This window comes from Lingula anatina, chromosome 4 (assembly GCF_051362555.1).
Source record: "Lingula anatina isolate TDL-2025a chromosome 4, LinAna3.0, whole genome shotgun sequence".
In the NCBI taxonomy this organism is placed as follows: Eukaryota; Metazoa; Brachiopoda; class Lingulata; order Lingulida; family Lingulidae; genus Lingula; species Lingula anatina.
Genome location: NC_141770.1, coordinates 2,705,171 through 2,716,182, shown reverse-complemented (window position 1 = coordinate 2,716,182; position 11,012 = coordinate 2,705,171). Strand labels below are relative to the sequence as shown.

General features: G+C 39.8%; 2 protein-coding genes across 2 annotated transcripts; both read left to right on the top strand.

Moving 5' to 3' along the window:
- The first annotated feature begins 782 nt into the window (after positions 1 to 782).
- On the top strand, positions 783 to 3,475 carry LOC147762059 (uncharacterized). The gene is made up of 3 exons (XM_087010315.1): positions 783 to 968; positions 1,532 to 1,782; positions 1,941 to 3,475. Exons 1-3 carry the CDS (start codon positions 815 to 817, stop codon positions 2,253 to 2,255), a joined length of 720 nt encoding a protein of 239 aa, XP_086866441.1. The 5' UTR covers positions 783 to 814; the 3' UTR covers positions 2,256 to 3,475.
- Positions 3,476 to 6,311: 2,836 nt separating this feature from the next.
- LOC106151891 (zinc finger MYM-type protein 2) lies at positions 6,312 to 8,867 on the top strand. Its single transcript, XM_013525330.2, has 3 exons — positions 6,312 to 7,025; positions 7,216 to 8,280; positions 8,632 to 8,867. Exons 1-2 carry the CDS (start codon positions 6,753 to 6,755, stop codon positions 8,119 to 8,121), a joined length of 1,179 nt encoding a protein of 392 aa, XP_013380784.2. The 5' UTR covers positions 6,312 to 6,752; the 3' UTR covers positions 8,122 to 8,280; positions 8,632 to 8,867.
- The last annotated feature ends 2,145 nt before the right edge of the window (positions 8,868 to 11,012 follow it).

The window sequence follows — 11,012 nt, the reverse complement described above, 5'->3', positions numbered from 1 at the left end:
GTATTAATATAATATTTTTAAAATTCCCTTCGTTAACAAAACATATCAGATCATTTTTAATGCAGATCAATTATCAACAAGTAATGGAGCAGGCGGTTTAAGGCACAGTAACGATAGTGATTACTCAAAGGATGAATAAGAATGGGGTGAAGGGAGAGATTATACAGGGGCGGATTAGGCCGTCTTCTGGGTCTTCCGGAAGACAGTCAGATTTTTAAGTTTACATTGAAGGGAATCTAAATTTTTCTGTCGGAAGACGGTCAAAAATGGGGGATGACGCAGCAAAGATAATTTGGAAATTGTCAGAAAATATCTCTGGATCTGTCACTGTTATTAACTTTTTTCATCAGGAAAAATATAATTGTGAATGCCATTATTAGCTCTATGAATTAGTTGGCCTTTATCTTTTAATACCCTTGTCTCCCTTGTTTTATGACTCAAGAAAACTTTGTTTCACATCAATGTTGCAATAAATGTGTGGCAATAAATGGGCTGTAGGCTTCAGGTCACATATATTCAAGTCGGGTATCCTCTTTACTTTATTAAACTAGATAATTCTATCTATCTCCAGGGTTTTTCGACTGCAGGCGTACGGCCAGCAATATGCCATTGTAATAAACTGACTCCGCCCCTTTTCTAGATAGGCCAATGTAAACGTGAAACAAGGGACACGTGTAGAATTGACGTCAAAATAAAAATTTATAAGAACGTTCATTGGTCTTTTCTGTTCCGCCTCAATGAAAATTTAATGAACTTGAGGAGTATAAAAATCTCTGCACTGACGACTGCCAAGAGAACTAAATAACTGCTCATTATGGATCGACGCCTTATGTCATTGGCCGTGGCCCTGGTCCTGTTTAACGTTGGGCCTAGGGCGACAGTAGTTGGCGTTACTACTCCCGCAGTGCTTGAAAAAAGACTGTTACCTTATTTGGTCATCGCACAGTTGCCAGAAGGACCAGGAAAACGTAAGATGTAGAAACGGACTTAATACAGGACGCATTTGATTGTCAACGAAAATGCAACGTGTTTTTGTCGCTACTGCTGTTATGCAGCGTTCACAGTGATTGCGACAACCAACAAATATGTTGCGCTTTTTGTGTGGCAATGAGTGAAACTCATTTTATTATGAAATGCAGAGATATAGACAAGATTAAATGGAGCCTGCCTTAATCAGAAAAAAATCGATTATTGCAGTTAGTAGGGTATACCCTATAACTAGATTGAATGCATTTTAAAAACCAACTCCAAAACTGAGTAATTTTTTTCTTTTACACACTAACCCGTGGCTTCAGAGGATCCTTCCCATCTCTCTGAAAGTCTCTGCATATGTGGGTTGGAGGGGGAACCACATAAAAAAGAAATTGTTTTCGCCTTCTTTACTTCTATACTCAGCAGAACAAGAAACTTGATTCGTACCGTTGTTTTAGCTATTTGAAGCTGAAATGCAAATATTCATGCACATAACATATGATATTTACATAAAGAAATGACATCCTCAGTTAATATTAAGAATTTTATGTTTTTGTAGTTAATGATTCCTACTGTTATGGACACGGCGATGTACGTTACGACACTCTAGATGACAGACGCTTCCCTTTCAATTCACCTGTTAATATGTACGGCGTTATGCTCCTGCCTTGGAATGACGATTCATGGTGGGTGATGACTGAGCACGAGTTTTTTGGTGGAACACTTAAAACGCGCATCAGCGTAGTATATGTGAAGTGTCCAATTGGCATCTACTTTATGGCTACATTGGGATCGACTGTCAGCTTATATGTGAGTTTTCTTTGTAATATTTTTAGGAAATGTAGGCACTTTTTTGCACCAAGTTATTAACCACACCCCTTATTGTCGTTTCTCTGACAGTTGGAGTTAAAATGTTCATAATACTTAGTTCATTGCGCTAAATTAATACTCTTGCATTTCGCTTTCAGTATTGGGATGTCGTTAACGCTGTATGGATCCCCATCGATGTCGCAGGCCTACCAGGATATTTCCCCCCTCCCGCTGGCACCGCGTGGGTTTCTGGCACAGCAAAAAACATCACGATAGATTGCCGTATAGTCCCATTCGTACTTGTCTCTGTCTATCGACACGCAGTTAGCATCTACGCTAGCGGTGAGTGGGCAACCGGTGGCCCTCATGCAGTACGTGGTATTTGCGCGGACTTCAATGGCAACCCGGCCAACGACTGGGTTACATTGTTGGGACCTCCACCTTTCCCCGCCTGGACACCTTTCTTAATTTAATCTCGGACGAATTATGACAGAGTTCGAACGTTGACGATGATAAAAAAGACACGATCAAGGGCAAAGAAAACGTTTAGGCAAACAGTGACAACAAGCCGGACTGAAACCCAAAAGAATACGGACAATGAACGGTAACGTGGAAAACGCGAACTGCAATTCCACTTGTTTTCCTTAACTAAAATGACTGTTTCTTGGTTCTTTATGATTAAGATACTGTTTCCTTCAAGTGTCTTAAATTGACTTTTAATTACGGTGGAATAATTGGTCAGTTATTAAAGCAATGGCTTCTTTTTCTTGCTATGATATTTATACATATATTCATTTTAGTAGCAGACAGGGTGCTTATGGAAAATTATTTGGCAGGGCATATAATGTATGTGGCTGTGTAATATCTTATTTTATCCATAATACATGTATATGTATTGATATGTAGACTAAATAAGTATTCCCATTTAATATATTGGAGGGATTCAAGTCAAAACATTCTTTCAATTACACAAGTTTGAACGAACAGAATATTTGTACTAAGTAAACGTTATAGTTTGAGGCACCGTTTTCAAATTTGGAATTCTTCAAGGGAGCGAAGTGATTGAAAATGGTGTAGGCTATATTTTAGGTCTTAATTTTTTACCTTGGTGTATACATATATATATATATATATATATATATATATATATATATATATATATATATATATATTTATTAGTCTTAATCAGTTCACCTTTGCAGCATTCAGAATAGGAATGTTTCTGTTCACCATATTTATATCGCATATTGATTAGAATGCTTATTTAGTTATTAGTTATATCGCAGGGCTGTTTTTTTCCAAATTATTTTACCATAGGCAGGGTGCTTATGTGTGCATTGTTACGGTGAAGACATATAGGCCTACGAGGTTGTGGTGGTATTTTTATCCAAACGTAGACTTAATTATTGATATATAAGAGGGTTTATTGATATGATATATAAGAGGGTTTAAAATTTAAAACTTTTCATTCAAAAGTAACAATCTTCAATGTAAGGAATATGTGTTAAATGAGAGGGTTAGAGAGATATTCTGAAGTTCTGTTTGCATATTTCAAATATTTAAAATGAGCGAAATGATCAAAAAGATTGTGTATATTGATGAGTTCTTAAAATGTCTTTCTTTTAGCCATGCTTAATTTTGATTGTTATTGATGGCATTCCTTATTTGTAAATGAAATTGTTGGAAAAAGAAAGTTTCGGCTATGTTTCAATAAGAGAAATGATAACTGCCCTTATTATCAACAGCAACCATATGCAACGCGTGGGTCATGGAAATTAAGTGATCCCATCGGTGCTCTGATTTTCAACAGAAGACAATAAAATTATTTGTACATTCTTAAGATTAGGTACAATGCCGACCTACGTACAGAACACGGACATCTTATTCAGGTGAAGGGACGACAGGAGGGGCTGGGATTATGCACTTTGGGTGACGGTTGCAGGCCCGTAGCCGGGGGGGGGGGGGGGGGGGGTTCGGGGGGGTCGAAAGAACCACCTTTTTTGCTGGAAAAAGGTCCACTCTGGGTAAAATTTTACCTATGTACTTGAGGATTTTATAGTTTTAGAAAACGAACCCCCCCACCCTCTGAAATTGCTAGCGGGCCTGGTTTGTGTTCATGCTTACCCAAACAGCTAGCCACGCGTGAAATGAGGTGTGATATACTGTAGTTCGAGTGATTGTGGGCTAATAAAATAAAAAGGTATTGTACCCTGCTACGTTGAGACGAGGCCAATACTGTGCGCTTTTTAGCAATCCGTGTAAGTGCAAGTTTAATTATTGAACGTGGAATGACTGAATGGCGTAACATTTCAAACTGATCGAAGCTCATTCCACAGTAATTGAAATAAACTGGAAAAATAAAAAGGCTTGTCTATACAGCTTTGCGGTAAGCGTTTAAAAGATTTGCGGTGAAAAATTAATACTGGATCGCGAGTTGTTCCCTTCAATTCCTATTGTGATAAGGGATTGAAGAAACTATTGTCCTTGAAAAGTGAGGAGTGAGGAGAGCACTACTTTGGATAACCATTTAATAAGCTTTCGATTGACTTTGAGAATTTAAAATGGCCAAGATGAACGACAAAAGTCACTTCGGTCACAAAACAGAATTTAATTACACAAAATTAATCAAAGATTAACATGAAAAAGTAAAAAGGCAATCAATGTAGTCTTAATCTAAGCTTATTTGAAGAAATGCTATTTTGAAAAACATTAATAACAACTAATACTAAACTATAAACTATAACAACTAATACTAAAACATATACACTTCGCTAATTTTGGTTGCACGCTCTTAAATTTCTATTTGCAGTGTTCATGACAGAAACCATCTTTCCCCAAAAGTTCTTGTTCAGTCTCTACTGCTCCGGGAAGTACCGACCAACAGCTTTTCGTATGAATTGTATTCTAATTCTATCCAACGGACTCCGCATGTCGCCCCCTCTCTTTGATCCTTCCACATTCTTTGTGGGGTCCGTCCTCTCCTCCCTGCTGACATTAGCTTAACGCAAAAATTGGTCGCCCCCGTGGAATTCTGTTTCAGGACAAGGAGCTCGTTCTCAGTGGGGAATAACGGACGGGTCTGGGGAGGTTGGCCTTGAGAACGAGCCGGGGCAGGGGCAGGGACTGGGTACGGGTACGGGTAGTGTGGAGGGAAAGGGGGCATGGGGGTGATGTGCTCCTTGTATGTTAAAAAACGGGGGTTGGGGATATGCAGGGAAAAGTGGTGGGCTAGGAAAAGCAGGGGGAGGTTGGGGAGATGGGAGGGGGCTGTCTGAATTCAAAAGGGATGCAGGGGTGGGGTTCCGTAGTCGGTGGCGGCGGCAGGGGGGGGGTCGGTCTGGTGGCGGAACAGGTGGCAGGGGGTGTCGGTCTGGTTGTGGAGGTGGGGATGTAGGTGGCAGGGGGGGGGGTCTAGTGGCGGTGGCGGTGGCAGGGGGGTCGGTCTGGTGGCAGAGGTGGTGGGGGGGGTGGTCTGGTGGTGGAGGTGGTGGGGGGGGTGGTCTGGTGGTGGAGGTGGTGGGAGGGGGGTTGGTCTGCTGGTGGAGGTGGTCGCAGGGGGGGGGGGGGCGGTCTGGTGGTGGAGGTGCTGGCAGGGGGGCTCCCAAAATTTGGTGAAGCAGCTCTTCATGTCGCAGGAGTTTCTCCAATATTGTGTCTACAGAATCTTGAAGTTTCACCAGTGCTGGTCTTCACTCACACCGCAGTGGTGGGGGAAGCTGGGGCATGTTGTCATGGACACTGGCAGGGCCAGATAAAATACGAGTTGCCTGCTACAAATTAGAAAAATTTATTTAATATTTAGCCTTTTACTTTAACTCGTTTTTAAATATGGTTATGGTAACAAAACAGCGGCTCTGACTTAACCCCATTCGTCATTTCATGTTCTTTAATGGTGTAATGAAGTGATATCGGAAGAACTATCTTGCAGTGATATCTGTAGTGCATTCTGTAGTGGTGAAACTAAACAAATAATAAAAAGGAATAATAATAAGAAATAAATGAATCACTATACTGAAATAACAAATATAAAAAACTGACATACTATAAGTTTACATACAAATGCAAAATAAAGAATAGAGAGAGAGAGCAACACCTAAACGCAAATATCGACAATATAATAAAACTATGAAATTATGTAGTAAATAATGCACTGTCCACGAGCCCGATATCACGATAGCAGGCCGAGCGCCAGCGAGGCATGCTATCGTGGATATCGGGCGAGGGGGTAACAGTGCATTATTTGTCATACATACAAAGGGAAATCGTGCGTGTTCCCCACCCAAAACCCCTAACTTTGAATAGAACACGCTGATATCACCGCGCATGGGGTGATATCAGAGAATGGCCTTTCCCCGCGTTTACTGCCTAATTGCGGTCACCGTCCAATCATCTTCGTTTGCGTTAGTGGTTTTCTGAGTAGTTGGCCGATTTCCTGCCCATCTTCCGCACGTGGCAGTCACTCCGTCTCATTCATAGTATCGGTCCCTGCAATCCTTTTGTTTTGATATCAGCCCCGTGGTATGTATGTAGTAAATAATGCACTGTCCACGAGCCCGATATCCACGATAGCAGGCCGAGCGTCAGCGAGGCATGCTATAGTGGATATCGGGCGAGGGGGTAACAGTGCATTATTTGTCATACATACTAAGGGAAATCGTGCATGTTCCTCACCCAAACCCCCTAACTTTGAATAGAACACGCTGATATCACCGCGCATGGGGTGATATCAAAGAATGGACTTTTCCCGCGCTTACGCCGATAGTTTCTGTCTAATTGTGGTCACCGTCCAATTATTTTCATTTGTGTGAATGGTTTGTGGTTGCGTGTGCTTTGTCAGAGATATGGGTCAGTGGTTTTTCTGTGAGAAGTTGGCTGCCCATCTCCCGCACGTGGCAGTTTCCTGCCCATCTCCCGCACGTGGCAGTCACTCTCATTAATTTTTCGGCAAAGCTGACAGCGACATTGCAGAAATGCTGTTTTCTGATGTATCGGACGACGAACTCGTGAGCGCAAGTCAAACGGCAGAGAAGTCTCATTATGAAACTGTGCAACAATTTTCTGACATTTCGGACGACGAACTTATAAGCGCAAGTCAAAAGGCAGAGAAGTCTCATTTTGAAACTGTGCAACAATTTTCTGACATTTCAGACGACGAACTTATAAGCGCAAGTCAAAATGCAGAAATGTGTTATTTAGACGCGAAGCAGCAGCAGGAGCAGCAGGCTTTCTCGGCTGAGATGAAGGTGCGTATAACAAAAATACACATTTTTCATTTATGTTTATCTTTTCCATATGTATTACCACTACATAATTATACGACAAAATGCATTTGTACCTTGACATTTGAACGGATGAGATCCATTGCTTTCGAAAAACGTGAAAATTGACATATTTGACAAAATGCGTTTTCTTATGATATTATCCTGTTTTTAGGAGGGGAATAGCAGTAAAAGGTTCGCTATCCCAGTAACAGATGAGGAAATGGAGTTGCGCTCAAAAGCAAGCTTACCTAAGAACACGTTGCGTCGTAACATGTGGGCACTTAATACATGGAATAAGTGGGCAGTGGCGCGAAACAACACACGGTTGCACGGTTATCAAGGAAACGACATTGCCATTAATAAATGGAATAAAATAATGAAACCACTGACAAATCTCTCTGACGAGGAACTTCAGTACTGGATATCCAAATTTATACTGGAGGTGAGAAAAGAGAACGGTACGGAATATCCTCCAAGGACACTCCTGTCCCTTGTGATGGGACTGCAGAGTTACATTCGCACTGAGTCGAAGCGAGGGATTGATTTATTAAATTCTGATCAATTTGTGGGTCTCCGACAAGTATTAGATTCTGAGATGAAACGTCTTTCTCATACTGGCCTTGGATGTAACACCAAAAAGGCCCAAGCAATTTCTTTGGAGGATGAAAGCAAGCTGTGGTCATCGAAAGCGCTGGGCGACTATAATCCCAAAGTACTCGTGCGTACACTGCACTATTTGAATGGCAAAAATTTCGGATTACGAGGTGGACAGAAACATCGACGACTGCGATATAAATCACCTCAAATTACGCTCCACGGACCTGAAGGTGAAATTGCTTATTTGAAATATTCAAAGGACGTCTCTAAAACGTGTCAAGGTGGCCTAAAACATCGCAAATTAGTACCAAAGCAAGTGACCCATTTTGCTAACGCAGACTGCCCGGAGCGATGTCATGTAAGGATTTACAAGAAATATATGGAATTATCCCCAAAGATAACAGAGACGATTCTTTTTACCTCCAGCCTTTGCAGAAATGGCGGGAAGACGTATGGTTTAGTCGACAGCCGATTGGTGTGAATACCCTGTCAAACTTCACCCGAGAAACGTGTGAAAAGGCTGGCCTGAAAGGATTCTACACCAACCACTCTCTGCGGGCAACTACTGCGACGCGTCTCTTTCGGAGAGGTGTCGATGAGCAGCTAATTATGACCAAAACAGGGCATCGTTCAGTCGAAGGTACGTAAATATCATCAATACCATACATAGACAACAAAATTTAAGTGCGTGTAACTGTTTTGTATTAATCTAAAATTTCACAATAATTTAGATTAATTCTTAATTGTCTCTCAACTGCTGTAGGCCTAGACTCCAGGCAAATTCATTTTGCCACGAAGATCCCCACTGATGTCTTTTTAAGTATTATTTTATTTTATAGTACTAATAAGTTTATGCACAGATTTTACAACACTGTGGTTACAATCAGTTGTGATGTTATTTTCATTTACTCATTTATTAGGGAAAGGGGCTCATATTTTACCAGTATATTATCCTTTAGTATTATTTCGTTTCTTTCGGATATGTTTCTAGGCGTTCGTTCATATAAACGGCCGTCTGAACAACAGGAACAACACATCAGCAGAATCCTTGACGGGAGTGATGATGGTCCGACGCCGCCGAAAATACGAACTCAGACAGACGTCAGTGATGAAAGTGTAACACAAACAGATTCTTCTTTGAGTAGACTTATCGATTTAACAAATCAGCCGGTTGTATTTCAGAATTGCAATTTCCAATTTCATTAAAATATAAATTAAATGCCTGACGTTGTTTCCTTCTTGTTTTTCTGTTTTCAGTGACTATTCATGTAAAATTCGAGAAAAAAAGCGAGATATCGAGCTTTTTTTCGAGGATTTTACCGAGTCACCACGAGACACGCTATCAGAAAGTGCGAGCACTTTTTGATAGCGGGTCGAGTTAACAGCATTGTTTGTGTGAACTGAACCATGCGGTTGGTTGGACAGTAACAATGATATCAGTCCCTGCAATCCTTTTGTTTAGATATCAGCCCCGTGGTATGTATATAGCTATAGTACTTACACAACATTCGGCAAATTAAAGATTACGTGCACAGTAACGTAGCGGCCAGGAAAGCAATTGCCTAAAAGGAGAACGTACATGTCGACTATATATATATATATATATATATATATATATATATATATAAAAGATGACTTTATACTAATATCACCTGACTTAATCAAATACAAATAGGTGACGACGGTTTACCAAATGTTTTATATCGAAATAAATAAACAACTAAATGTACATGTCTATAAGTGTTCTATGTAGCTTACCTTATTACATTCTGAAGAGCAAAAACCTGACCGCACCCAGAAGTGGTATGAGCCCGCTATTATAGCGAACGTTGACAAAAACTACTCAAATATTCATGAACAGATAACCGTGACATTGCGTTAGATGTGATAGCGTGATTTATTTGTCGATGTCGACAACACTCCCTCTCTCAAAAAAAAAAAAATCAAACTACTGAGCAACTATTCATAATATAATATCATAGCGACTATGTCGACAACAAATAAATTATGCACACTTGTGTAAGCTGTGTTCAAAAAGCGCATTGAGGAGATCAGCTCCATTGTGATTTCAGCTTACAACATAAAACTCTGAATTGATAGTTGTTCATGTCATATTTCTTCTGTCGTTGTAATAGAAATGTTATCATTATTACATTATAAACTGAATTGTTATGAAGTTAGCATGTTCTGCAGCAGTTTCCACGTCTGCAAGCATGTGTATAATTACTGGCACCAGATCTCTCAGAGGCCGTGCTTTTTTAAATAAATTACATAGACTGCATTTCATGTTCCGTTAAATGCTATACAGTAATGTTCTATTATACCATGCTCATTTTAATAAATCATAATTATTCAAGAAAATTTAGGGCATGTGAAGTTGCATGTGATAAGATAAGCTGAAAATACTTATCCAATTTTGTTTATGATTGATTGAAGGTCAGATTGGTGGATCTGGTTCTCGTGAGTGGGACTGCTCACAAGTTTTTACCGCAACATAACCGTATAATCCCTAGCTTTAATTTTCTATATGTAACAGACGGACTCTCTTGTGGTTTAAAATATCTTTATTGGTATAAAAAAAATTTTTCACCCTGTAATAAACGGTGACATATAACAGCAACTCCAGCACTTTTTGAAAATCCGGCGCCAACGCCTTTTATAACGAGACGTCACATGACACAGACGCGGGAAGACAGAACAAAGGAACATAGACAAAGGAACAATTAGAGGGCGTCAGAATCACAGCAAGTCAAAAGACAAGACATCTCGAGTCTAGTGCATATTTACACATAGTTACATATATTCTACACAATGTCAGGTATGCTAACAAGTAATCTGTTATATTCTGATTGTATTCAATGTGAGTCCCGTGGACTTAGTGTGTGTAAGCTAAGTTGACAAAATTCATTGTGAATGGTCCCTTAGACCTGATGTGACAGTAGCAATTTGGCATAACAATACAAAACCTTCACTATTAAAATGAGTGTCCTATAAAAATAATATGGTTATCAGAAGTTTGTGTGATGCTGTTTTTGTATAATCTTGTACAATTTGGTCTGTTTAACAACCAAAATTTTTGTTGCATTTGTTAAGACCAAGAATTTTGGTCTTCAGGGATATATATTTCTTCTTTTTTTCTTGTAAAGTGATGGTACAAAAGTAAATCTTTTCTAAAGAGAAGTCAAAACATTATGTCTCATTGGTAAAAAAGTGTTTAAACTGTTAAGAAACAATTTACTTTGTTTGTACAATTTTTTGGTCTTGTTCAGTTTTGGATAAATCTGTTGTGCTTGGCCCATCCACCAATGCCATTTTCATTTATAGTATCATTGGGAATAAGCCGTGAGACAAGTGACTATTGGGCAGATTTTT

Excerpts from the sequence above, each read along its gene's own strand:
- LOC147762059 (XM_087010315.1), top strand. The coding sequence starts at position 815 with ATGGATCGACGCCTTATGTCATTGGCCGTGGCCCTGGTCCTGTTTAAC. Across the intron at positions 969-1,531 it reads GCCAGAAGGACCAGGAAAAC|TTAATGATTCCTACTGTTAT; the intron begins GTAAGATGTAGA and ends ATGTTTTTGTAG. Across the intron at positions 1,783-1,940 it reads GATCGACTGTCAGCTTATAT|TATTGGGATGTCGTTAACGC; the intron begins GTGAGTTTTCTT and ends TTTCGCTTTCAG.
- LOC106151891 (XM_013525330.2), top strand. The coding sequence starts at position 6,753 with ATGCTGTTTTCTGATGTATCGGACGACGAACTCGTGAGCGCAAGTCAA. Across the intron at positions 7,026-7,215 it reads CTTTCTCGGCTGAGATGAAG|GAGGGGAATAGCAGTAAAAG; the intron begins GTGCGTATAACA and ends TCCTGTTTTTAG.